At 45.2% G+C, this 25,459-nt stretch overlaps 1 protein-coding gene across 2 annotated transcripts in view; it reads left to right on the top strand.

Annotated features, from left to right (window-relative positions):
• Window positions 1-25,459, top strand: part of RGS7 (regulator of G protein signaling 7) — a 1,943,194-nt gene that overhangs the window by 1,377,612 nt on the left and 540,123 nt on the right. For both annotated transcript variants that reach the window (XM_085609335.1, XM_085609336.1), the window contains exons 8-9: window positions 8,240-8,316; window positions 8,408-8,489. In XM_085609335.1, the coding sequence (XP_085465461.1) occupies window positions 8,240-8,316; window positions 8,408-8,489 (159 nt within the window). The remainder of the gene's footprint in view (window positions 1-8,239; window positions 8,317-8,407; window positions 8,490-25,459) is intronic.

The raw sequence follows: 25,459 nt of genomic DNA, 5'->3' as shown, positions 1-25,459 counted from the left end.
AACACATGCAGTGTGACTTTAAAACGGGTATTGCCACTAGTGCATCTTCTGATTAAATACTTTAATCTGTAACACTAATATTTAAAGATCTGTAACACAAGTGTGGGTTTGAATACTCCAAGTGCTCTAAAAGGAAGACATATGCACAGAATTTGGGACTATGGGGTCAATGAAAATTGCAGGGTTTGCAAATGCGAAATGGCTTGGTGGTAGCTACTAAATGCATTTTGCAAAAGGTTACCAAATTGCAAAATGGGTTTAGAAATTGATCCTCAATCGCATTTTGGACGGGCCCTATTTAGGACATCCCTTCCGAACTGTGATTCATTTTGCAATGGTTTGTAACCACAAGCACAGTTGCAAAGTATAGAAAAGTTGCCAACTCCAAAATGGACCTGGTAATCTTTTCACAAACGGTGAGACGTTCTGTTGAGACCCGTTGTTGTTGTGAATATTAGACAAGTTTCTGGGGGCGAGGTGCTTGAAGCTAGGACAGCACATGTGGCGGTTGTATTGGGTATTGGAAGCTGAGTTACACATTTGGGGATGTTATCTCAAGGAAGTGTATTGTTAATGTGTGCAGTCCTAGGTTCTATTACATGCATCATCATCATCATCTTTAGTTTTCTTAGTTCATTGAGCTTTAAATAGCCCTTACCAGTGTGTGTGTTTTTTAAAATCAAGTATTAATACTATTATTGAAATTTTATTATTAAATGATACATTACTTACAGTAATTTTTTATTTTTTTTATTTAAAAAAAAATCTTTTTATTGTTTATTGAAAACATAACAAGGTCACACAAGACAGATCGTTTCACCCAAACATCAGGGGCGCCACAGCACCGGCAACATACAGAGACAGCAGAAAGACTAGACTTATATACTTGAGTTCGGACAGCAGCCTAGGTTCCGTCCGCGATCTCCAGGCCGGACAGGCGAGCTTGCGGAGGCTCAACTATGTCACCTCTGTAGGTGTTCCAGAGCGACCACACCTACCCCCTACTTTCTGGGGCACCCTTGTGCGTATATACTGACTTCTCCTGCAGCATACACCAGTCCATATCTTTTTGCCAGTCCACCAGTTTCGGCAGAGTCGATGCACCCCACAGACGGGCTATATTTCTTTTTGCGACCATTTGCCCAAGCGTGACCCAAAGTCTCCCTCGTTGGGACAAGTCCGTAGGTTCCCAAATGTTAAGTAGACACCTCTTAGCCTCTGTGCGAAGGTCAGTCTCCCACACCTCACTCATGCAGGACACAACTCGCCTCCAGTACCGCTGCACCCCTGGGCATTCCCACAAGATATGAAAGAAGGAGCCAATCTCCCCACACCCCCGCCGGCACAGTCCCTCCCCCCCCCCATTGCCTGAAGCCTGGTGCAAGAAACATATACTCTGTGCAATATTTTAAGCTGCACCAGTCGGAGTCTAGCCGATATCGCCACCTCCCTTGGAGACGCCAGAGCGGTGACCCACTCCTCGTCGTCAATCTCAAGTCCATCTGCCACCCACTTCTCTTTCAGGGAGTCGAGGGGATCAGGGGGGTTGTTGATCAGTTTTTTGTATGTGAGCGAAATGGCATGCTCTGGCATGTGCCCATCTAGCAACCTGTCCTCCAGCGGGTAGGCCCGCGGGGGTCGAGTCCCCGGGGGGATGTTAGCTTGGAGGGAGTGTCGGACCTGTAGGTATCTAAAATATTCTGTAAGCGCCATGTCATAAGTTCCCTGGAGGTAAGCAAAGGATCTGACCCCCTCCGGCCCCCAAAGGTCCCCCACCCGGGAGATTCCGATAAGATCCCAGCTACGGAACCCTTTTGTGTGTCGCAGGCTACCCAATCTCTCCGATGCCCACAGGGCTGTGGCCAGGGTCAAGGTGTTGGACCAGCCCAATTGACGGTGCGTGGCGTGCCATATTTGCACCGAGTGCTTCGTCGGCCCCATGAGGTGAAGCCTGCCCGGTCTGGAGTACAGCGCAACCTCATAATTCCCCCCCGGGAGCAACCATCTATCCATCCCGTAACCCGGGTCATTCCCATCACAGTACGTCCCCTGATTGATCGCCGAGAGGTGAGCGGCCCAATAGTACTTGCGGATATCCGGGAGGGCTATCCCCCCGTCGTACCACCCAAGCGTGAGTTTTCGCAGCGCTATTCCAGGTGCGCCCGACCACAGGAGGGTCCGCTGCGCCGCCTCCACAGCCGCAAAGTAGGAGGTAGGCACCAAATCTGGATAGTTTTGGAGAGCATATAGAAATCTAGGGAGTGCCATCATTTTAAAGAGGGCCGCACGGCCCAGCAGTGACAACGGCAGCCGCTGCCACGAGGTTGAGTCACGCTGGAGCCGTTGCAGCGGCGGCAATAGATTCTTTTCAAACCGGAGATTCTTATCCAGTGTGACAAACACTCCGAGGTATCTGAAGCCTTCCTCCGCCACAGCAAGCGGACAGCTGTCGGGAAGCCTGGGAGGGCCGCCATGGAGGACATAGAGGACGGATTTGGTCCAGTTGATGCAGAATCCCGAGTTCTTCCCAAAACTTACAAAAATATCCATCGCCGCCATTATAGATCTCCGTGGTTGGGAGAGGTAAAGGAGGATATCGTCGGCATAAAGCAAGATTTTGTCCTCCCAACCGTCCGTCCACCGCAGCCCTGTGAGGCAGCTGTCCTGCCGGATCCACGACACCAGCGGCTCAAGAGAGAGCGCAAACAGGAGAGGGGAGAGCGGGCATCCCTGTCTGGTGCCCCTCTCCAGACCAAACACCTCAGACACCTTGCCGTTGACCACCACCTGGGCCAAGGGCTCCGAATACAGGAGGCGGACCCAAGCCATGAATCGCGGGCCAAAGCCCATTTTGCGGAGTACTGCCATCATGTAGCGCCATTCGAGGGTGTCGAATGCCATGGTGGCGTCAAGCGACACCACCACCGCGTCTTCCTGGATCGTGTGGCACCTCTCCAATACACCGTGCAGGCGGCGGATGTTTAGCGCCGTGTTACGATGGGGCATGAAGCCGGATTGGTCCGGATGGACCAGCGTGGGGAGGACTGAGTGGAGCCTGTTAGCAAGAGTCTTAGCAAGTATTTTCGGCTCTGCGTTCAGCAGAGAGATCGGCCTATGCGAGGAGCAGGCATCTCTTGGTTTCCCTTCTTTTGGTAGTGCCACTATAGTGGCCAAGCGCTGATCACGCTGCAGTCTCCCCGCCGCTGCGCTTTCCTCGAACATACGGAGGAGATGCACACCCAGGACGTCAGGCTTCAACTTGTAGAGCTCGATAGGCAGTCCATTGGGACCTAGAGCTTTACCCGGGCGAAGGTCCACGATCGCACGCTCCAACTCGGTCGTGGCGAGGGGGGCCTCCAGGGCGTCACGGTCGGCCTCTGACAAGCAGGGCATGCGAATATCTGCCAGCAAGTCGTCAGAGTCCTCCTCCGGGTGGTCCGACCCCCTGCTGTATACCCTCCGGAAGCTCCTTGCGAATTCCACAACAATCTCTCTGGGCTCCGTTACCGTGTCTCCCGACGCCGTCCTGACCTCCGGCACCACTGTCGTGGCCCGCTGTTTTTTTTCCAGCCAGGCGATAAGTTTGCCTGCCTTGTCTCCCTGGTCATATATCCTGCCCACCTTGTGCTGAATGGCAGTCTGGGCAGCGTGCGTGACCAGCTCTTTATACTCCGCGGTTTTAAGGTGCAGCCGATGTTGCACTCCCGGCTCCGTAGCCGCACAAGCGGCCTCTTCAAGTGCTCTTAGGTCCGCCTCAACCGAGGCGACCTGCGCCACTCTTTCCTTACGGCTGCCGGAGATGGCCGAAAGGGCCTCTCCCCGTAGCACCGCCTTGAAAGCCTCCCACAGGGCGACCGAGGAGCTCGTCGATCCGACGTTGAGCTCGAAGTAGCGCTCAATGGAGCTAGACAGCTTTTTCCGCATGTCCTCACTCCTGAGACGCCAAGCGGGTATGGGGAAGACGCATCCCTCCCGGCCACCCCCCAGCGCGACCTGGCTTACAGTAATTTTAATCTTGTCAAATCCAAAAGACAACACATTTACATTAAAATACAACAGGATTTAAATTTAATAAATATTTATATTATGAATTCCATGTAGAGCAGGAATATGCTGGTATATGGAGGAAAGTAATGTTGATGAATGCACAAGCATACAATTGATGTGCCTAAGCATGTTACACCATAATTGTGCGTGACCATATTACCTTGGTAGATGGTGGCTTGACACTTGGCATACCTTGGTGGCACTCTAGTTAAAATCTACATGGTGTCTACAGTAGATATGAATCTGCTTCCAGAACTGCTGTCTTTTCATTAAACCTACTCTTATTGTTCAGTTCTTAACATTAGCAATGCCACTTCCTGGATGACATATGACATCAGTTTCTGTTACATCAGTGAGTCAAGGGTAATATGATGTCACTTCCTGTGATGTCATTGGCGTGAAAGGGCATGTGAAGTCATTTCCGCTGCCACTAGTATTTTAGTGAATCGATGTGCATGGCAGTATAGAGGGTACATTTCACAACACTTACCCCTTTTCGCATTTGAGTAACTCTGCTATCCCCAGAAGCTTCTCTGCAATTATTACTTTATTTCTTAATGATTTAATTATGTATTTAAGTGCATTGTCCCATATCCTTGAAGCATGCTTTAATGATTGGGAGACAAATAACATATTTATTGTCAAGCATCTTGTGGGTATTGGAGTGTTATTCGTCCTTCAGCATTATTCCAAAGAACATTTTATTATACTCGAAATGAGGCTGGGGTCCCTGGCCTACATTTGGCAGGTACCAGTGTGATTTGCAATTATGAAAAGAACATCAGTGAGACTTTGACAGTTTGCTGTTCATATGTTCAATATTACAAGATGGCCAGGTGACTGTGATTAAACCCTTTCTTATAGAATCTAATATAGGAACTCTCAAAGACGACTTACAGCTGCATCTGGGAATCTTATGCCCTGTTCAAATGTGTATCATGGAATTTGTTTGGAGAGTCTGGTACACCAGATGTAAAGCATACCTTAAATCCCTGAAGGTGGTTGATAAGAAATTGTTAGTTGTGGGACTCGAAGGCCCTAACTTGCTGAACTTTATGCAGGTGATCATGCAATGCATCACACTTTAGTGCTGTGTGCAACAAGCTGTAAAAGGGTATGTAATTTGATGCTCTCTTTTACGTTGTGTTGCGTCGCACAAGCACTCATGCAAATATTTAATATATGAGGTCCTATTTGTACAAATGGTCATAGATTTCATGGGCTAAAATGCAATCTTGGACAAAAAGTGAAGGCTACAGGATTGGAAAATTTAAGCCAGATGAACTGTTATTTGATTATGTGATTTGTTGTGCAGTTCTGTAGTTAACGCATTCGTTTTAAAAAAAATACTTTGCCCATGAGTACTTTCGGCATATAAACTATTGTAGTCGAATGTCATATATTTGATTATATTCTTATGTATTATTGTTATATCAGGTTTTCTTTCTGGGAAAAACTTGCTCTGCCAATAATACAAAATTATCAACATGATAATAATTGAATAAGGGCAAGGCATTAATGTGGTAACTCAGGCCCAGATTTATAAAGCCTTTGTGTTGTACTTGCGTCACACCAGGTGACACGAGTCAAAAGGGCTTCAGTACTATTTACAAAGCCCTGCAAACGGGCGATTTGCGCTTCTTTTCTTGCCCTGTGTTACATGATATTTTTACTTAGGAGGCACCTAGGAGGCATTTCATGGGTGGAGCATGGGCTTTCCCATGCATCCGCCCATGACTTATGGAGAATTCCCAGGTTTACTAAAGCTAGTAAACCTGGGAATGCTTTAAAATGCTGCACCTTCACAAGGGGGGGTGTCATTATTTCTTCCTCCCACGCATTCTGCAGCATGCATAGAAGGAGGAAAAGGCCTCTAAGGATTGCTTTTTGCAGGAAGGGATCCCTTCCTGTACAAAAACAACCTTGCCTGTAGTGCAAGCACCCTTGCAATATGGTACAAGGGTACCTGCATTGGTGCTAGACAGCACACAGTGTGGCAGCGCAACGAGATAGCATAATTGCGCCACATCTTTGTAAATATGGAGCATTTCTGTTCTCTCCATTTCACGCAACACAGCAACTTTGCTTGCTTCCCTGTGTTGGGTGAAATATTAGAAAATAGACCACTAAGCATATAGGCCTCTTCAAATTTTTTGTAAATGACCAAATAGAAATATTGAGACTTACATAAGCCCGGTCTGAAGTCCAAGAGGAAGATTAAAAGGACGTTGCACTTAAATCAGAATTATCAGGTATCTATTACAAACTTACAGCCTTTTCAAGTTATCTTTAAACTTATGAAGTGCTGAGATACGTTTATATGAAATTCATTTCTCATTTCCCACAATTTAAGATTTGGATAATTTTGACACTATCAAAATGCAAAACAACGCACATGCTAATGCATGGATAAGAGCGAGTATTCTCCAAACGTAACAATTCTCACTTTCCCAATTGTGAGCATAGAAAACTTAAGTTGATGTAATTGAGGAATGCTTGCGAGGATCGCTCAATCATAAGGACCACTGCTATTTAATAAAGTTTTGATATAGTTGTAAATACTACTTATTATTAAAAGAAAAACATGATATTTCACAGCCAAATATTGCATATTTTCTATTTATATGTGAATGTATCAGGACATATCAATTGTAAGTGAAAATAAGCATACAAGGGATTCTCTTGAATAGGAACAGAAATGTAGTTTCTCTATCTTCTCCTTCCTCGGTTGCACTATGGCTCTTGATTATTACAGTAACCTAGATTAGTCAGCGTCTCTCTCACCCTGAAGGTTGAACATTTGACCAGTATGTTACTAGTTTGAATCTAGGCAGGACCCACTCAGCTTTTCATAATCACGAGGTCAATAAATAAATTGCTAGTCATGTTTTAAGAATAGTACTTATTATTTAAATGCTGTGTATTAATATCATCATTAGTACATGACTTTCTGTTCAGTGCAACAATTGGAAATAAACTCTTGTGTAGAGTTTGGAATTAAAATGTAACTAAACTTCCTCGTACCCTTTATTTCTTGGGTCCAATAAAGTTAGACCCCTGGAGTTACATTTCAGCAGGTCAAACTTGCCTGAATTTAGGACCACATGTATGACCATTTCATTTTAAGAGTCTCTAATTGAGGTTTATGTGGCTCGCAATTAGAGACTTGCAAAATGAAATGTACACATTAGCGATTCCCAATGGGGTCGCAATAGACCTGTCTCATCAATATTCCTGAGGCAGGTCACACTTTGGGAGCCATTGAAAATGAGCAATAATACAGTGAATGCGGCCTGCGGGGACAGCAGACCCCCATTTTTGTGTTTGCTTTTTAAATAAAGAAACTTTTTTTAAAAAGTCAGTTTTTCTTAATGGAAAACAGGAAGGGTTTCAAAAAGAAAAATGAAACGTTTCTGTCTGCTCCTAAAAAACTTTTCGCTGCCAGTCACAATGGGGAAAGTGGTCTCCTGGGGACCTCTTCCAGTTTGCCACTGGCTTACCACCTACTTGAAGGAGGCGGTAAACTGACATTGTTTTGTGACCGCATTCCAGTCGCAAAACAATCGTACATGTTCTTGCGACTCACTATTCGTAAGGTATGCCCTTGGCACACCCCTCCAAATGGTGACTCTCAGACTCTATTTTGCGAGTCAGTAATAGGTTACCAACTTGCAAAATAGAGTTGGTACATTGCACAAGCCATTTTAGCAATCACAAAGGCCCTGTTTGCCCATTTGTGACAGCTATAAACCGTTGTACATGTGTCCCTTAGCAATGAAAACATGCCCTTTATTTACCAGAGCATGTTATTCTCTCAAAACTCAAATGAGTACTATTTATAATGCCTTATAAATTCTTACATCCACAAAGCTAGATTTTCTCCAGGGCGATAAGTAGCTTACCAAACATGAGAACCTAAATGGGAGCTGGTTGGCTGGAGCCCACACAGTACTTGGGAGAAACTTTTGTAGCATGGCCTTCGAGAGAATGCCCTGCCTTCTAGATATGGAATATAATAATGTCTTTTAATTTTAGTATTTTTAATGTTAGATATCTGGGTGCTTGCTCATCTTCTCCAAGTCTTCTCCTGGTTGCATCCTGCATTTTTTAAAAAAAGTTTATAAACTCATATTTAAGAGAAGATTTAAGAGAAGATGTTGCTGTTTAACAATGGTTGATGATGTCTCTACAGGAAAGCTTGGCCAGGCTACAGAGAGCCTTTGCACGGAAATGGGAATTTATATTTATGCAAGCAGAAGCACAAGCAAAGTGAGTGAGACTTTTAATCAACGATATGTCATTTTTTAAAGAAACTTTTAACTGCTGTTAAAACTATGTTTCTCTATTATGACATTGACAGAGTCGACAAGAAGAGGGACAAGATCGAAAGGAAAATTCTTGATAGTCAAGAAAGAGCTTTTTGGGATGTACATCGACCAGTGGTAAGTCAATAACCACAAGCAATCTAATTTATTGACTATGTATGGAATGCCATACATTTAAGAACTTACCAATTTTCATTAAATTTGTTGTTTTTTCAAACCTGTGAGTTGCAACCCAGTGTGCCTACAAAAGGAAATGTTTGTTCAATGCTTGTCAATGATTTATTGGTCATAGTTAGCTTGCAACACTTAAGACGGAGATATGTTGATGAGGTGGTGCAATAAAATATGCCTTGTTCAGTCATTTTCCTCCCCCATAGGAAACCATGGCACAGATTACAAGTTAGAGACATAAAGCAGAATTAGGTTATTATAACATACGAGGTACTTCACATAAGTATACTATTCCATCCTATAAATTATAGGATAGGTGTATAATTGTTATTTTAATTCCACTTATATTTTCATCCCAAGTTAAGCTTGGGTGGAGTTAAACTAGCAAACATATACTTATCTTACACTGTTGTGGTAGGTCAGTGTAGAAGATGCAGTATTGTAGTTCGATGTTAACCAGCTCGACATAGTGTCGTACAGCCCATAAAACAAGCACTAAATCAACAATAAGACTTTGTTCTTTAGTAGTATTTAGTAGCAATCAGAATAAATGTAGGTTGTAAAGGTTGTAAAGGCTTGGTATGTCCTACAGACTTTCTGGTCCAACGGTAGAGTGGAACAGTTAGGCCTTGATTACGATGCTGGTCAGAGTCCCCTCCAATTGAGATCGTTTTGATGGGGGAACCGCCAGACCGTAGGTCGGAGGTTCCGGACAGCGAATTACGATCCGACCGCACTATACCATTTCTCAATGGGAGCTTGTGCTGAGTGCAGAAACCACCTGCAGCACAAGCTACCATTGAGAAATGGGAGTTTGTGACCATCCCTGCACCGTGTAGCAGGCACGTCATGGTGCCTGCCACACAGTGCAGGGATGTTCAAGGGGGACAGTAGGTGCCCCCCAGGCTCTGGATGAGGAGTGCCAGGTGAAGGGGGCCCTGCTAGGGGCCCCCAGTGTCACTTTCTGATTTCCTTTCCATGTCGGAAAGGTTGACATGCTAAGGCTATCGGAAACCAACATCATAATCCCAACGGCAGAAATACCGTTCTTAAGGGATTATGAGGAATTTCTGACTGACTGATGGGCTCCATGACCCCTTCGGAAGGTGTCAGACAGTCCCTCTGACTGTTGCATCAGACTGCACGCATCCTAGACTAAAGCAGTAAATGTGGTTCGGACTGCAACCGACAAGCCGTCGGTTGCGGTTCGAACAGCATCATAATCATGCCCCTAATGTAAACCTAAATCAAAGAAATAGTTCAGCACTACAACTGATCAGTGTGTCTCACTTTGTTAACATGATGGTTCAGCACAGTTATAATGCAAATCAAATATAGAATGCATATAGTGGTCAAAAACAACCAAATCAATCCGCGCAATGCACTGCAGTGGAGCAGTTCTAGTTTCTGTAATTCTTTAATTCTCAAATTGCCGATATAAGTGGCCCGAATCAGAGTTTCCTTTGCTGAGGGGCCATCATTTATCTGCTGAGGTGTTCCTGAGATCTTGGGTGCGCTCTTCTGGGGATGGATACATACCAAAAACACCTTCAACACCTTAACAGAGAACTATATGGGTGATTTCTTTTTTTTATTCAATTTGAAAAAAAGGCAAATCCACCGCATTGAAAGTCTATAAATCTGCTAGTCATTCTGCTAATTGGACCCTATATCACTTTGCGAACAGTCTACAATTTTAGCTGTAAATATGCTCCTTAAAAGTGAGTGTTTATTTGAAGCGTTCTGTAAAGCATACCTAAATGTCTCGCTTTTTGTGCAGGGTTCTAGTTCGTAAGGCAATCTTGTCTCAGTGTGAGCAACTTAACATAAATCAAAAACCTATAATCATCTTTACTTGTTTACATAATAATATACATATTTTTTAAAGTGCAATGTCTTTCAAATCAGCAGTGTGACACATTTGCATACATAAGGATGAATATGTTTGGATTTTTTTTGACAGAGAAGGAAGATTAGAATTTGAATTTAGATCAATCCTCAGCCCAAAAAATGTGAAACTTTACAAGAGGGCATTGGTCACTACATTATTAAAGTTACCTCATACAAATAAGTAAATAAGGAAGAATGGAACTGTACATTTGAACAAAACTAAGTTATGCATTCAGTGTAGTGTTAGAATTCAAGCGCTGCTACAGGTGGACAGTTTCATTTTAAGTATTGTCACTGCCACCCATTGCATTCTTAAGAAATAACACTTTAAACAGGAAACGTTGCTGAAGTGTTGACTTTTTCTACATGCCTGCAACCAGAGGTGAGTGTTTGTGTCTTTTTATGTGTGGAGACTCCACATTCAGAAAGATAATACTTCTAAAATACCTTTGTAAGAAGCAAACACTTGTAAACTTACACAAAAGTGTGAGTTTACCTTTGTGAACCAGGCATGAAGTGTAGTGGTCCCTATTGTAAAAATGTTTACAAAAAGCATGTTTGGGCTTGGTGCTGCAAGTCTGCCGAAATGTCAATATACCGGTGTTTTTGGATTACTTATAGTCTCTTTATCCTGTCACTCTGGGCTATCCCATATACCATTTTATTATGGAAAGGCAGATGAACAAACAGTTAATGTATCCCGTTTAACATCATAGATACTTTGTGGAGCATTATGTATGTGGCAAGTAGAGAAGTGTTCCTTACCCTTAAACAGCTAATTCAAAAGCCTCCTCACAAGAGTATGAGCACCATTTTCATCACTGGCTAGCAAAGAAACCCATTTCCTCATATTGTTTGAGAATGACAAAGTAAAGTGCCCATCTGGGTTTAGTTGACCAGAATATCAATGTATTTCTTAGAGAGGAAAATCACTCACAAATCAGAATGTCAAAGGAAGTAACCCATCACTGCACTTGTAGTTGTGCTGCCAAAACACATAACAGGGCAGAGACATTCACTGTTTTCCTCAACATGAGTGCTTGAGACTTGCAAAAGCGTTTTCCCAGCCACTAGTTATGGGGACTAGACACACATTAATAGGACATTCTACACACTGAGGGAGCATCCTAGTTGATTTCCCAAGTCACGGATCCATGTCCTCTCTTTCTGGAGAAAACTGTGGAAAACAAACCTTCATAGGGTTTCTTGACATGACCTGCTCTTAACTGCTATCCTAGTGGGAACAATCAATCCACATCAGAAACTTTTCACATATTTTCCCTCCTCACAGGAGGTTTATATATTTTACCCGACACCAGCAACAAGAGTAATGCTGCTGCCCCAAGGCATAGTTACACATATTTACCTGTCAAAATATCTTGAGTTGATCAGTTAGGACTTTTCTTCCAGGTCCTGGACAGTCAGGGTTGTTGGGTAGTTCTGCAGTTAGTAACATCACTTGTGTCACAGAGATGTTTCTCAAGTATTCTAGTTTGGTATTTTATGAGGGTGTGGAGAGGGGTGCAGTGTGATTATTTCTCGCTATAAATGTTGTGAAAGTTATCATTATAAATATTACAAGGCACTACATTTTGCAATAGCTGTACACTGTCTCTTCTTGTCAGAAAAAAATACTTTCTGTATTGACAGTCCCTCCAGGAGCCGCTACTGATATCAGGTGATTTTGGACAACATTGTAGGATGTTTCTAGATGCACACTGGCCTTGCCTTAAAAAGTAACCAAAAGAAAGACACAGAGTAAAATACTCTTGTGGGCTCATCCAAGGAATGATTGACAATGTCTCGTACCAGTAGATAAAGTATCCAGAGTGAAAGATCCAATGACTCATGGAGGCTGTCCCAAAACCCACTGCGTATGTAATTTATATATGTTGTATTATAACAAAAGGTTTTAATTTGAGGAAACAACTGATCAGAGTCTGTGCTCGCTCTACGGTGCCAGAGATACACAAAACTAGTTTATGGGAACAGTCTCTAAATCAAAGCAATTCTATTAGGGAGTAGTAAAATGTCTCACTATTTGTTTAAAAGCAACTCTATAACGGAATGGAACAATTGTAGGAGGCATCACTTTCATCAGTACCTTATTACCAACTGATGTTCCTTAGCAAGTACTTTTCCAAAGAGAAATTGTTATAATAATTTCTCACCTTTACATGTCAAATTTAGCTTTGGTAGTTCTTCGGTTACGGATATTGAAGGGGTACTGTACGTACGTCCAAAAACTGTAGGTCAAAAATACCCTTTTCTTGTGTTTAGCTACTATAGTTATTCCTATCTCAGATTGTGGCGATTTAATTAAAACGAATTTGGGTCCAGTTTTGCCAAGTGGTCCTCCAGCAGTCACTGAAAATTGAGCTTTTTGACTCACTGGATTAAAGTTAGCTTAGAGACATTCACCAATATAACTTGTAACTGTACTATCTCAGACACATCAGGGGCGGAAATGTTTTATGTATTCTAGTAAAGTGTAGAACAACTCAACCCTTTTATTCCCCAGTGTTTTTAATCTGTTTCTCAGTACACAAGAGCATGCTAACTACCCAATGAGTTATGGACAAATTACAGTAAAACCGTAATCGTTATTAAGAAGGGTGAAGTCAATAGTAGGTAAGTAATACCATAATACCGAGCTTCAAGGAAGACACATGGAAATAACAGTTTTTTTAATAAGAGTGTATAACTCATTATTGTGAATTTGGTAGTATAGAGTGCTACAGGAAAGGGAAATTTAGGAAGTTTCAAATGGCAATAGTAAAAGGTACGTAGATCTTTTTGTTTATAATGAAAAATAATTGCTTGATGGGTACAATGAAGTTTAGTAGAAAAGTATGATCCTCCTGGTGCGCATTACATAAAGGTCCTGTGGATTTACTTCACATTTTCTAATCCGAAAGGGGCTGGTGTCCCAAAGTGATCAACAGGCCACTCAGAATGAGGGTCTTAGATATTGTTTTACCAACAGAAAATGAATGAACCTCATGAGTGAATGTTATAGTTATTTGTAGGAGGCATGCTCAAAAGAACAAAACACTTCATACTTTTCTTCATTACATTCAGATCCATCAAAGCTGCTGCGGACATATACAGAAATACAGATCACTCAATATTTGTGTTATCAGAGCAAATCAATCAATCAATCATTCGAAGAGCGCACTACATACCCGTGAGGATCTGAAGGCGCTGGGAGGTGGAGGCGGGGCGCCGCTACTGGTCAAAGAGCCAGGTCATGAGTAGCCTCCTGAAGGTCAGCAGGTCTTGGGTCTGTCGTAGGCTCAGTGGGAGGGTGTTCCAGGTCTTGGCGGCGAGGTGGGAGAAGGACCTTCCGCCGGTGGTTGTTCTCCAGATGCGAGGGACGGTGGCGAGTGCGAGGTCGGTGGAGCGGAGCTGGTGGATGGGGATGTAGAAGGAAAGTCATCTGTTGAGGTCTGCTGGGTTGGTCTTGTGGAGTGCCTTGTGTGCGTGGATGAGGAGCTTGAAGGATATCCTCTTGTTAACGGGGAGCCAGTGCAGGTCTCAGGTGGGGAGTGATGTGGCTGTGGCGTGGTACGTCGAGGATCAGTCGTGCTGAGGCGTTTTGGATGCATTGCAGTCGTTTGATGAGCTTGGTCGGGACTCCTGCGTAGAGGCCGTTTCCTTAGTCGAGTCTGCTGCTGACGAGGGCCTGGGTGACTGTTCTTCTTGTGTCTGTCGGGATCCACCTGTAGATCTTGCGTAGTATGCAGAGGGTATTGAAGCAGGAGGAGGAGACGGCGTTGATGTCGGGGCTGCCCCCAGTGCCGTCGGCCACCAGGAGTCGTCCCAGGCTGAAGGGTTGAAGCCGAGGATGAGGACCTCCGTCTTGTCCGTGTTCAGCTTCAGTTGGCTGATCTTCATCCAGTCGGCGACCGCATTCATTCCTTCCTGAAGGTTGGATTTGGTGGTGATGGGGTCCTTGGTGAGGGAGAGGATCAGTTGGGTATCGTCAGAGTAGGAGATTATGTTGAGGCGTGCTGTCGGGCGACGTGTGCGAGCGCGATCATGTAGATGTTGAACAGTGTCGGGCTGAGGGAAGAGCCCTGGGGTACGCCGCAGATGATCTCGGAACCTTCAGATTGGAAAGGGGGAGGCGGACACTCTAGGTTCTGCCGGAGAGGAAGGAGGTGGTCCATTCCAGAGCCTTGTCTCAGATCCCTACGGCGTGGAGGCGTGTGCGTAGTGTGTGGTGGCAGACAGTGCCGAAGGCGGCGGAGAGGTCCAGAAGGATGAGGGCTGCGATCTCACCGTTGTCCAGCAAGGTCCTGATGTCGTCGGTGGCTGCGATGAGGGCAGTCTCGGTGCTGTAGTTGCTGCGGAACCCTGACTGTTAAGAGTCCAGGATTCTGTTTTCTTCAAGGTATCGGGTTAGCTGTCTGTTGACGATCTTCTCGATGACCTTGACCGGCAACGGAAGCAGGGAGATGGGCTGCAAGTTCTTGAGGTCTCTTGGGTCCGCTTTGGGTTTTTTGAGTAGGGCGTTGATCTCGGCATGTTTCCAGCTCTCTGTTAAGGTCGCAGTCTCGAGGGAGAGATTGATGACGTTGCGCAGATGGGGTGCGATGGAGCTGCTGGCTTTGTTGAAGATGTGGTGCGGGAATGGGTCTGACGGGGAGCCGGAGCGGATTGTGCTCATGGTCTTGATGGTGTCATCGAGGCTCACATTGGCCCAGGCTAGCAGGGGGTCATGGTCGATGGTGTGCCGAGAGTCTGTTGTGTTGATGTCTGTTGGGGCTGTCTGGGTGTTGAAGCTGTCGTGGATGTCGGCTATCTTGCAGTGGAAAAAAGTGGCGAGGGAGTCGCACAGGGCTTGCGACGGCGGGATGTCGGTGTTGGAGCTGGGGTTGGAAAGTTCCTTCACGATGTTGAAGAGCTCCTTGCTATTGTGTGCGTTGTTGTCGAGGCGGTCTTTGAAGGAGGTCCTCTTGGCAGTCCTGATGAGGTGATGGTGGTTGCGGGTAGCGTCCTTGTGGGCTGCGTGGCTGTCTGGAATCTGCTCACTGTGCCTTTTCTTTTTTAGTTTCCGGCAGGCTCGCTTGGAGGCTAGGAGTTCTGGGGTGAACCAGCTGGCCCTCTTGCTGGTGTCTCTGTAGGAGGGTTTCTTCAGCGGGGCGAGGGTGTTGGCACAGTCGTCGATCCAGCGTCTGTGGTTGTGTGCAGCGTCGTCGGTGTTGTAGAGCTCGGTGGGTGGGTTGAGAGCGAGGTTTGCGTGTAGTTGGTCTTCGGTGATTTTGCTCCAGCAGCGGCGGGGGTCTGTTGGGTGCGGTGGTGTGTGGTGGGTTTCTGGAAGGTGAAGTGGATGCAGCAGTGGTCGGTCTAGGGGAGTTCGGTGGTGTGGCTGAAGGAGACGTGGGAGCTTGAGGAGAAGACGGGGTTGAGTGTGTGGCCGGCAGAGTGGGTAGGCGTTATGACGAGTTGCTTCAGTCCGAGGTTGGCGAGGTTATCGATCAGGGTGGTGGAGTGTTTTTTAATTTATTTTTATTTTCCATAAACCCTTAAGTCAGTGAGACATAATTGGAAGGATGACAATATATTAAATGATTTACTTCTCTAATCAAGAGCATGTAGCTCATAAGTGTACATATCTATTTTGTTATATAGAATTTTATATAAGGCTTTTCATACCCTGAGAGGCTACAGTGCTGGGTGAGGCTACAGTGCTGGGTATGTACACATTTTTTTGTTTAGCTATCACTGTTCAGGTTTGCTCAAGGCTCAATTCTGATGTACCGACATAACACAAAACCTGATGCCTCTCACTTCGAGCAGTCAAAATATGTTTTGCTTCTTCTCATACTGGGAGGCCACGTGTAATATTATGCGTGCACTGTGTTTTTATCAGGGGTGGCTCCTCCGTGACAGAAGAGGAGCGTCGCCACACTTAAATGCCCCCCAAACCCAAGATATGAAAAATAAAATGTTCATTCATTACCATATTAGTTTTTATCATCCCACCCTGAAACGTGTGTCGGGAGGGCGGGAGCTGCTGAGTGCCAGCAGGGAGGAGTGGTGGACAGAGGGCTGCATGTGAACTGTTTAAAGTGTGCGTGTCTCTTTGGCCAGCAGCCTTGCGACATTCAGCCAGACATGAACACTTTAAACCTCTCAGCCCAGCTGTCTTGACAGCTCGGGTGAGAGCAAGTTCAGGCCTCCAGTGCGCTGGGGAGCGCCGTGAGAGGCCACTCCCTCCAACCAGAGAGCTGCTCTCTTGCTGGTTAACAGCATGTGAGCAGCACCAGGATTGGTCAAGGGAGTTTGCTGGTCTACGGAAGAAGAGGTCCAAGGCCCAGAGTGAGAAGAACGTGTATGGTAAGTGTTTTTTAATTTATTTTTATTTTCCATAACCCCCCCCCCCCCAATAGATGCCAGCCACCACTGGTTTTTATACAGATTTGTACCTGGAAGGTATTGTAAGATCCATTAATTCATCTTATATTCATAATTTATATTTATATCCGCTTGATAAATTGCAAGTGACAGCTGTTGAACTTCAAAAATTGTCATACTAAAATGGATTCCTTAGGGGTTTTCAATATTTTCGGACAATGGAAATAATCAGAACATGTAGCGTTTTCATCGAGGTGAATATTTTAAGACTCCTGATGAGATGGTCCCTTGACTGCAGGCATCTTACTCACTGATTTAATTTTCTGAAGCTTTTGAGCGTCCTCTCTCACTTGGCAGTAGTACGAGAAACAATTTTAACTATAACTTTTGGTTAGCATCATGCAAGTAACTAATTTGTTTTGGGTAATGTCTGTGGTCACACAGTTTGATGTCCTTTTAGGTTGTGCATATTGGGAAATAGATGCAAAAGATATTTTAATTGAGTGATGTATTTGTTTAGGTACTTGAATCTATCTTAATCTGCAAGAAGCATCAGAGAGCTGCACTTAAGCACTTTTTATCTGATGTCATTGACTTATGGTCCAGTAGACTATTTTGTCTTTGTGGTTTTGCTCAACAAAAAAATTATGAAGACATTTCATTGCAATAATTTTTAAAAGCATTTAATATACCAAATGGCTTTTTCAAAAGTGAGCTTTTGAAGAAGGATGTATGCACTAGATTTGCTTTGTGTTGAGGAACACAACCTAGAAACTGATTAGAAACTGATAACAAAAATTCTAGGTGATCAAAAGACTACTGTAGTCCAGATTATAAACTGTTTGGTGGAGGGGTGCTGAAATTACTGTGACAGGAACCATCAATTGTATCTAGTAAGTGTAATTATGAATAGTGGTTTCCAGAATTGAGAATAACCATGCCAGTCAGTATTATTCTCGGTACTTTCCCACTCCCATTTACCACTTGCTCTGGTAAAAGATATAAAGGGATAAAGGGGCAGTGTGGTTCAGTGGAGAGGGATCTGTCTGGCTGATCTGCTGGGAGGCGCTTTTTATGGTTCCCTGGCTGTTGAACAGGGTTGGGTGGGGCCAGCCTGTAACTGTACCCAAAACCCATTCCTCTGAGTTCTAGTAAGTGTTTCCAGGGGCGCAAATGCCCCCAGTAATATCCAGCCCTGCCAAGTACCAAGCATCTGCTGTTAGAATAACGCATTTTAGTGCGGTGGTCCGCATCCCCGCACTGAAATGCGAAGTCACCTAAAACAGGCATAACACCTGACTTGGCTGTTAAGCCAAGTAGCAATGCTGACTGAAACTAATTAAAGCTGGAGTGGCAGTGCACCATGGTGGCATGCATGCTGCTCCCGGCAGGTTAGGGGCTGCCTGACCTTTGGTGCTGCGTGGCACAAGCCGAAGGAGCTGTGCTCTATCAGGTAAAGCAGAATGAGCCTTGTGCGCTGCTGGCAGAGTGCGCTGTCTGACCATAGCCTGCTGCTTAAGAATTGCAAACTAATATCATTAATTATAGTTGGCACTGCACCATAGTCTGTGGGCTGGCTGCATTCAATCAGCAGTCTCACTTTCAACCCGGACTGCAACACAGCTTCCTGTGACCTGGCTGTCACAGTTCCTACATCTGAAGTGATAAAAAAAACAGCCGGTAGTACACCTGCACTGAATGAATCGGGGGCGGCGTCTTGCCTTGTTGTTTTTTCAGCAAATTGGCGCCGCCCCTGCACTACCATCAGCTTGTGTTGGGAATGGATTATTGTGGTCAAAATGAGTGGTGGGCAAATTTAACTTTTGTTTCCATGTTTCGCCGCCTGCCGCAGATAGAGTGTGAGGCTGGGATCCTTAGGTCATGTGGTACCTGTAGTGTCCGGCTGGACACGTTCTAGTATTCTGCCAGCTGTACCCCATACTGTACACCCACCCACCTCAGGTGTCACCGGTCAGGTGACCCTGCAAATAAAAGGGGCCGGGCGCACGTGCACGTTTCGAGTACGGTAGCCATGTGTCTGTGTGCCTTACTCATGTAGCATGTGGGCCCTGGGCCCTTGACGATGCACTCTCTGTGTGCTTACGTAAATAAGCCTTTACAGGGTCATTGACGCGTGTGACGGTCAGGGTGTTTTTAATATTTCTATCCTGCTTGCCCCCTGGAAGGCACCGCTGCGTGCTGTACGAGGCGGGCCCATCTTAAAACATCATGCAGGGTGTTGTCTTATCACCGAACACTGCCGCCAACCAGAGGGAAACAATGTTGTGGAGAGCTGCCTGTGACTCTCTGTGTGTTCTGAAACAGCTTTTAACAACAGCTGTAGCCCGTCACCCTCCTCCCCAGCTGAAGCCTCCAGACATGTCAGCTCAAGATTGTGTCAATAAAGCTAGCTCTGGCAAAGCGCTCAGCTAAATTGAGACACACTCCAGGCACCTGTGGAATGGCAGTACTCGGGTGAGTCAAGCATTCTGCCTAGGGTTGACATCTTTCCAAGAGAAACCTATCATCCATTAGTCGCTAAGAGCTTGCAAAGGCCTGGCGGTGACTGATACTGGAGAAAACAATTGCATTTATTTATTTGTAACGTGCAATTTCTGTATTTGTTTAAGTATTAGTAATGTTTCATCTCTAGAGCACATTTAAAGGTGATTTCTATTTCTACTTGTTCTTTGAAGTATGTGCAGATAACGGGTAAAAATATTTGCCAGCTGTGATTTTGCTTATGCTGTATTAGCTGGATCAAAATATCTCCCCCGTGTTTATTTGATCTCTGCAGCACATGCTTAACTGTATTAGGGAGCAATAAGGTTCAATGGCATCGGGGTGAGACATTTTATGATGATTACTTTGTTTTTTATCTTCTGGGTACACAAATCTTTTGTATCATTATTTTAACTTTCCATTTCAGGGGTTTTGAAGACATTTCAAGATATTTTAGGGCTTCTCATTGATCAAAAGGGTGTCATTTCTAATATTTATCTCCTCCCATGCACTTCATTGCTTGGTTTTACTTGTGAAAAAATGTCACACTAAATGTCACACATTTGGAAGTTGACTGTCCACTGATACTCTGGAAATGTCACAATCTGAAAACTTGGCAGCTGTGTGTATGACGCTTTCTCAAAACCGCTTAATCTGGGGCCTGGCTGCAACGATGCACAGCCTCCAGGTAGCACCCCTACATAAGGGTCCCTGGCGCTGGTCACGGTCGGATCATGGACACATGGGCTTGCCTTTGACGCGGTAGCCATTAAATAGGGGAGGGGGACGGATGGGAGGCTGGGAGGCGGGGGCTGTCTGGGGGGAGGGGCAGCAGCAGCGGGAACTGAGGCAAGAACCAAAAATAACTGAACAGTGGCAGAAAAAGAAAAAGGAAAATAATAACGTGGCGGGAGAACACTGTAGCGGCGGCTAAAGGGCTGCAGGCGAGGGGCAGGGTGTGGCGCAGGCAGCTTCCTAGGCATAGCGAGCAGCAGGCGCATGTACAGACGGGTGGAAAGCAGCTTCGAATCTCCCAGGAGGAGGTCGGAGGTCTGAAGAGCAGGCGACGGCACAGCAGAGCGGCAGGGGAGAGAGTCGACCTAGACTGGGGTGAGAGGTCTTACTTGCGCTCCCCTGCAGTGACTGCCATTAAATAGGGGAGGGACGAGAGACTGGGAGGTGGGAGCGTGGCTGTCCGGGTGGAAGGGTCTGCAGGGGGTAGCAGCAGCCGGAACAGAGGCAAGAACCAAAAATAACTGAACAGTGGCGGAAACAACAAAATAAATATAATTATGGTGGTGGGAGAAAACAGTGGTGGCGGCTAAAGTGCTGCAGGCGAGGAGCAGGGCGTGGAGCGGGCTGAAGGCAGGCAGGTTCCTAGGCAGAGCGGGTAGCAGGCGCAGGTACCTGTGGTTGGGCAGCAGCCTCGAACCTCCCAGGTGGAGATCAGAGGTCTGAAGAGCAGGCGTCAGCACAGCGGAGCTGCTGGGCAGAAAGTCAACCAAGACTGGGGGTCAGAGGTCTTACTTGCGCTCCCCCTCAGCGGCCGCCATTAAATAGGGGAGGGACGTGAGGCTGGGAGGCGGGAGCGGGGGCTGTCCGGTGGGGAGGGGCCACAGGGGCAGCAGTGGCGGGAACAGAGGCAAGAACCAAAAATAACTGAACAGTGGCGGAAACAATAAAATAAAAATAATTACGGTGGAGGGAGAAAAAAGTGGCTGCAGCTAAAGGGATGCAGGCAAGGAGCAGGGCGTGGAGCGGGCTGAAGCCAGGCAGGTGCCTAGGCAGACCGGGCAGCAGACGTGGGTACCGGTGGGTGGGCAGCAGCCTCGAACCTCCCAGGAGGAGGTCAGAGGTCTGAAGAGCAGGCAACGGCACAGCAGAGCTGCTGGGGAGAGAGTCGACCTAGACTGGGTGTCCAATGCTTACTGTACTTTCAAGCCATGAATCTCCACTAATATTGCCTCCAGCAGTGGTTGTAGCAATCCAGGTACAGTGGCTATAGACAGACCTAAGTTATTTACTCCCAAGGAGGATTTTCACCTGTACTTGACATTCGGTTACTTTTTTGGAAGTACCCACTACCCCCAGATTTCTTATTGACCTTGCTAACAATGATGTATCAGATATTGTCACCTCCTGAGTCTGTTCTAAGTTTGGTAGCTCTTCTGAAAATGGCACCACCTCAATCTGCACTAGACCAACTTCGGGGTGTCAGATTTTGAAACAAAGGATACTCTTTGATTTCCCTGGTGGATCAAGAGGGATGTTGTAGATGATGCATCAGGAACCGGTAGACTGGGCAGACAAATTATCGAAGGAGATTGCACCTGGAATGGATAAACTTCAGTCTCAGCTCTGCCTTCATTTAAAAAAGTTTCCTCTCCTGTTGAATACGACAAATGGGCAGACTCAATCATATCTTTAGGCTACAAGTCCCTTGAAACTGGTGATACTTTAGTACTCACCAGTATCCTTGTCACTCTCCATCCTGCCACACGGCTCTAGGATGCCTTTTTATGCTGTTTTGGTATGGCTGGGGTAATTGGCATATTCCCTGCCTGTTTCGGGCACTTTTGTTGCATTATATTGGGATGCATGACCTGCTCTAAACCCATTGGTTGAGCCCACCCTGCAAGTCCTCATGTGCTGCTCCCACCTACCTTGGGTCTGTTGGTCAGCGTTGTGCTCCCAATAACCAGTAGCCAGAACCGTTCTGCGGCTTCTGAACCATGCCACTTCAGCTCCTCAACAGGATCGGAAGAATCTGACAGGGCTCTTCAACACTCCTCAGTGCCTCAGCCACGCATGGTGAGCAATCCTACTGCTGTGTGTCTCTGTTTTCAGCTGCCGTGTCACAAAGATTGCAGGGAGACTACTTTCCCATACACAAACACTTGATAGGGGGCGGGGCAGGATAGCGAAGCACCACCAAGTTATGTGTCAGGAGCAGCCTGCCGATAATCGCTGCAGCCAAACAGCTGCTGTGCTGCTTTGCGCTCAAGAGGCATGTGACATAGTTTGGTGGGAGGGAACTATGCCCCAGATGTCTAGCAATCAGTCATGGGGGCTCCGCTGACTGCACTACTGCAAGGCCTGCCTCACCCATAGGATAACATTGAGTCAACATTACATTTAATAAGTGATAACTTTTAATTGAGAGCAGGTAGGAATATTGAGCTTTGTCTCTATAGAATTGTAATTTCTATAAATGCCAGTTTGAGAGAGCTTTGACAGCACTAAATGTGGTGGCTAGGTCTCTTCTTGTTCACTTTATCTTGGCCCTATCTAGCCACTGATCAATAGGGCCAACCCCCTCTTCTGTTTTAGTTTGAGAAAGTTAGCATTTTCTTGTCCCCACCATTTGGTGCCTGCAACGTGTATCCTGTATCACATGACAAGGTGTAGCTGGCAGTTGGTCTTTGTGTATTGCTCCCAGACAATGAGACATATGGAAAATAGGTGTTGGCAGGATGGACCATATCTGACTTGATTGAGAGAGTGGATTGAGAGAGTGGAGTTGTCACCTGCCGCACTTGCACATCACAAAGGGTTTCACGCTAGTCTTTTATGCCCCCAGATAAGCTGGGTCCAGGGAAGGGATACAGGGAGTTCCAGACACCTCTGTAGGGGGAGGACTCTAGAAATTAATCCCACTTCAAAGAGGGTACCAGATGTAAGTAGTAAACCCTCAGACCCAACTCTTCAAGTCACTTCTGAACCTTTGCAATCTGTCAGGAAAAAGGACTGCCCATTTGTAAAGGATGCTCTGCTGACCAAGGACTGCTCTGCTGACCAAGGACTGCTCTGCTGCCTAAGCCCTGCTGTTGCTCATCCACAACTCTTCTGCTGCTGTGGTCTGCCCTGCTGAATCCATTCTGCCTGTATGGACCCAGAACTCCAGGGACTCTCCAAGGGTCAGTTGGCTGGCCCCCTCTTCAAGTCACAGGGACATAACAGGCTTCTTTGAATATGAAGTATCTCTATGCAGGGCAATGCAGCCTGCAATTGGCTCTGACCCAGTGCAGTGCAGCTCGATGACGACAAATCCTGGTGCAAGTACTGGCAAGCATCAGTGACTTCTTCTATGCAAAGGCAACCAGACACCGACACCTGCCCAGCGTGATGCATCTCATCCCCTGTGCCAACACATTGCAGTGCAAGTCTCGACAAGCCCCTCCAGCTTCCTTGACGATGACGCTAAACCTTGCATTACAGCTCTCAATTGATGGTCATCAACTCTGCCACTGCGTGATGCATCTTGAAGCCGGACCTCGCATCGCAGCTCCTTCTCGACAGCTTCTCAATGCATACCAGTGCACTCGACACAAAGAGTTCACACCTCGATGCCCAGGCCACAAGGTACTTTTTACCAGACTGAACACCGTCCTGTAACTGGCCCAAGCTCCATTGCGATCGACCTGAGCTTGGGACTTTGACCAAGTCTACAGTGACCAAAAATGCACAGTTGTAGGGTTTTGGTTCACAGCACTTGATTAACACAAAGCCTTTCAAATTGCATATCTCAGGTTCTACTAATTATTTTATTGTTTTGGCGTCAAATAATTTCTTACATGTTCCTCTATTTTACTAAATGGTGTGGGATTTTTCATGTTGTGTTTTCACTTTATTACTGTCTGTGTGCTGGATAAACCTTTAAGTTAAGGCTGCCTGCTTTTTTTCTAAGCTACCATAGTGTTGAGCACAGGTTAATTTGGGGTTTACATGTGTTTCACCCTGACAAGAATTGTGAACGCTACTTGAATGGGGTTTGACTCTCCCTCAACCAGTAACACAATTTCCTACAGCAAGAATATGATTTTCTTTCCAAAAACATGGGCAGCTGGCTAGCAACACTTTATTGACAGATTTCACAAGAGGAAGCAAAGGGTTATTGACTGGTTATCACCAACATCCTCTCAATAAACATTGGATTCCTTTAATAACAGGGGGACTATTCCCTAATTCTAAGATGAGTGGGTGGTGTTCACCCAGTAGATAGTAATGGCTGAAAAGATTTTTGAATAGAAATAACAACTTAGGAGCCAAATAGTTTCCAGATGCATGCTTGCTTGGGTCTAGAGGCGTCCTTATTTTGGATAAGGGTTTCCACTTATGTACCTGGAATGGTTAAAGGCCCAGCTGAATTTCTGTTTGGTTAAGTCAGGGTGTACAACTGGAGTATGAAGTTTGCTCTTGGGACAGGGAAAGGATGAATATGAGGATTGTTCTTGGGATATTGTGGGTACTGAAGGGAATTAGATCATCTTGTAATTGTTTTTAGGGTATTGGTCCAGCGTAAGCGATATAAATATTTTTTGCTTTAACTTTCAATTCACTACTTACTCAGTTTGCTTCTTAAACTTTATTCAGGTAGTTGAAACAGCCATATAAGTACATTAGAATAAAATAATAATCCCAATAAAATCACATATCTATAAAATAGATCATTTATATCCATTAGATAAAAACCATACAGAAGACAATTTAAAATCAAGAGCAATCTAATACAAAATAATTTTCCTTAAATAGATGGCATTCAAATAAAAAGGGCCACATTGTAACACACAAAAGGTTCACATGGTGCAATCAAATATTTCATAGCAGCTTTGTATAATCGGATGTTGTGTGTAACAAAGATAGGTTTTAGATAAAAACTCCTTAAATTCTGGTAACATTTACAAAACAATAAAAGGTGCATGGTACTTTGATTACTTGATCCATCACACGGACATGGAGTCTGATCATGGGGACAGGACTTCATGGTGATGCACAGTGCCACATCTCATTAATAGCAAAATGAAACGGTGTTGCAAACTTGTTACACTAGGTAGATAATTGTAACCATCATCCTCTATCTCATATGACATAAAAAGATGACTGATGATTTTGTATTGTTAGCAGCCTGTGGCTGTCCAGATCTGTACTGGGAAAAAGTATCTTTGATCATCCTCTTAGTCAATTATAGCACCTGGACAGTGTCTGACCATATGGGCAAGTTATAACATATTAAAATAGGAATTAATATACAATAACCATGGGAAACTTGATGCCTTATCGAAGGCTAAGCAATCAAACATAATAGGTCTAGTAAAACAAATATCATCTTTAGCCCATAATGATAGCCATAATAATAAAGGTCTTCTAAGAAGTATATCTTC

Source organism: Triturus cristatus, chromosome 6 (genome assembly GCF_964204655.1).
Source record: "Triturus cristatus chromosome 6, aTriCri1.1, whole genome shotgun sequence".
NCBI classification, from domain to species: Eukaryota; Metazoa; Chordata; class Amphibia; order Caudata; family Salamandridae; genus Triturus; species Triturus cristatus.
Note: the sequence above shows the minus strand (reverse complement) of the source record. Positions and strands in the feature narration are given on the sequence as shown.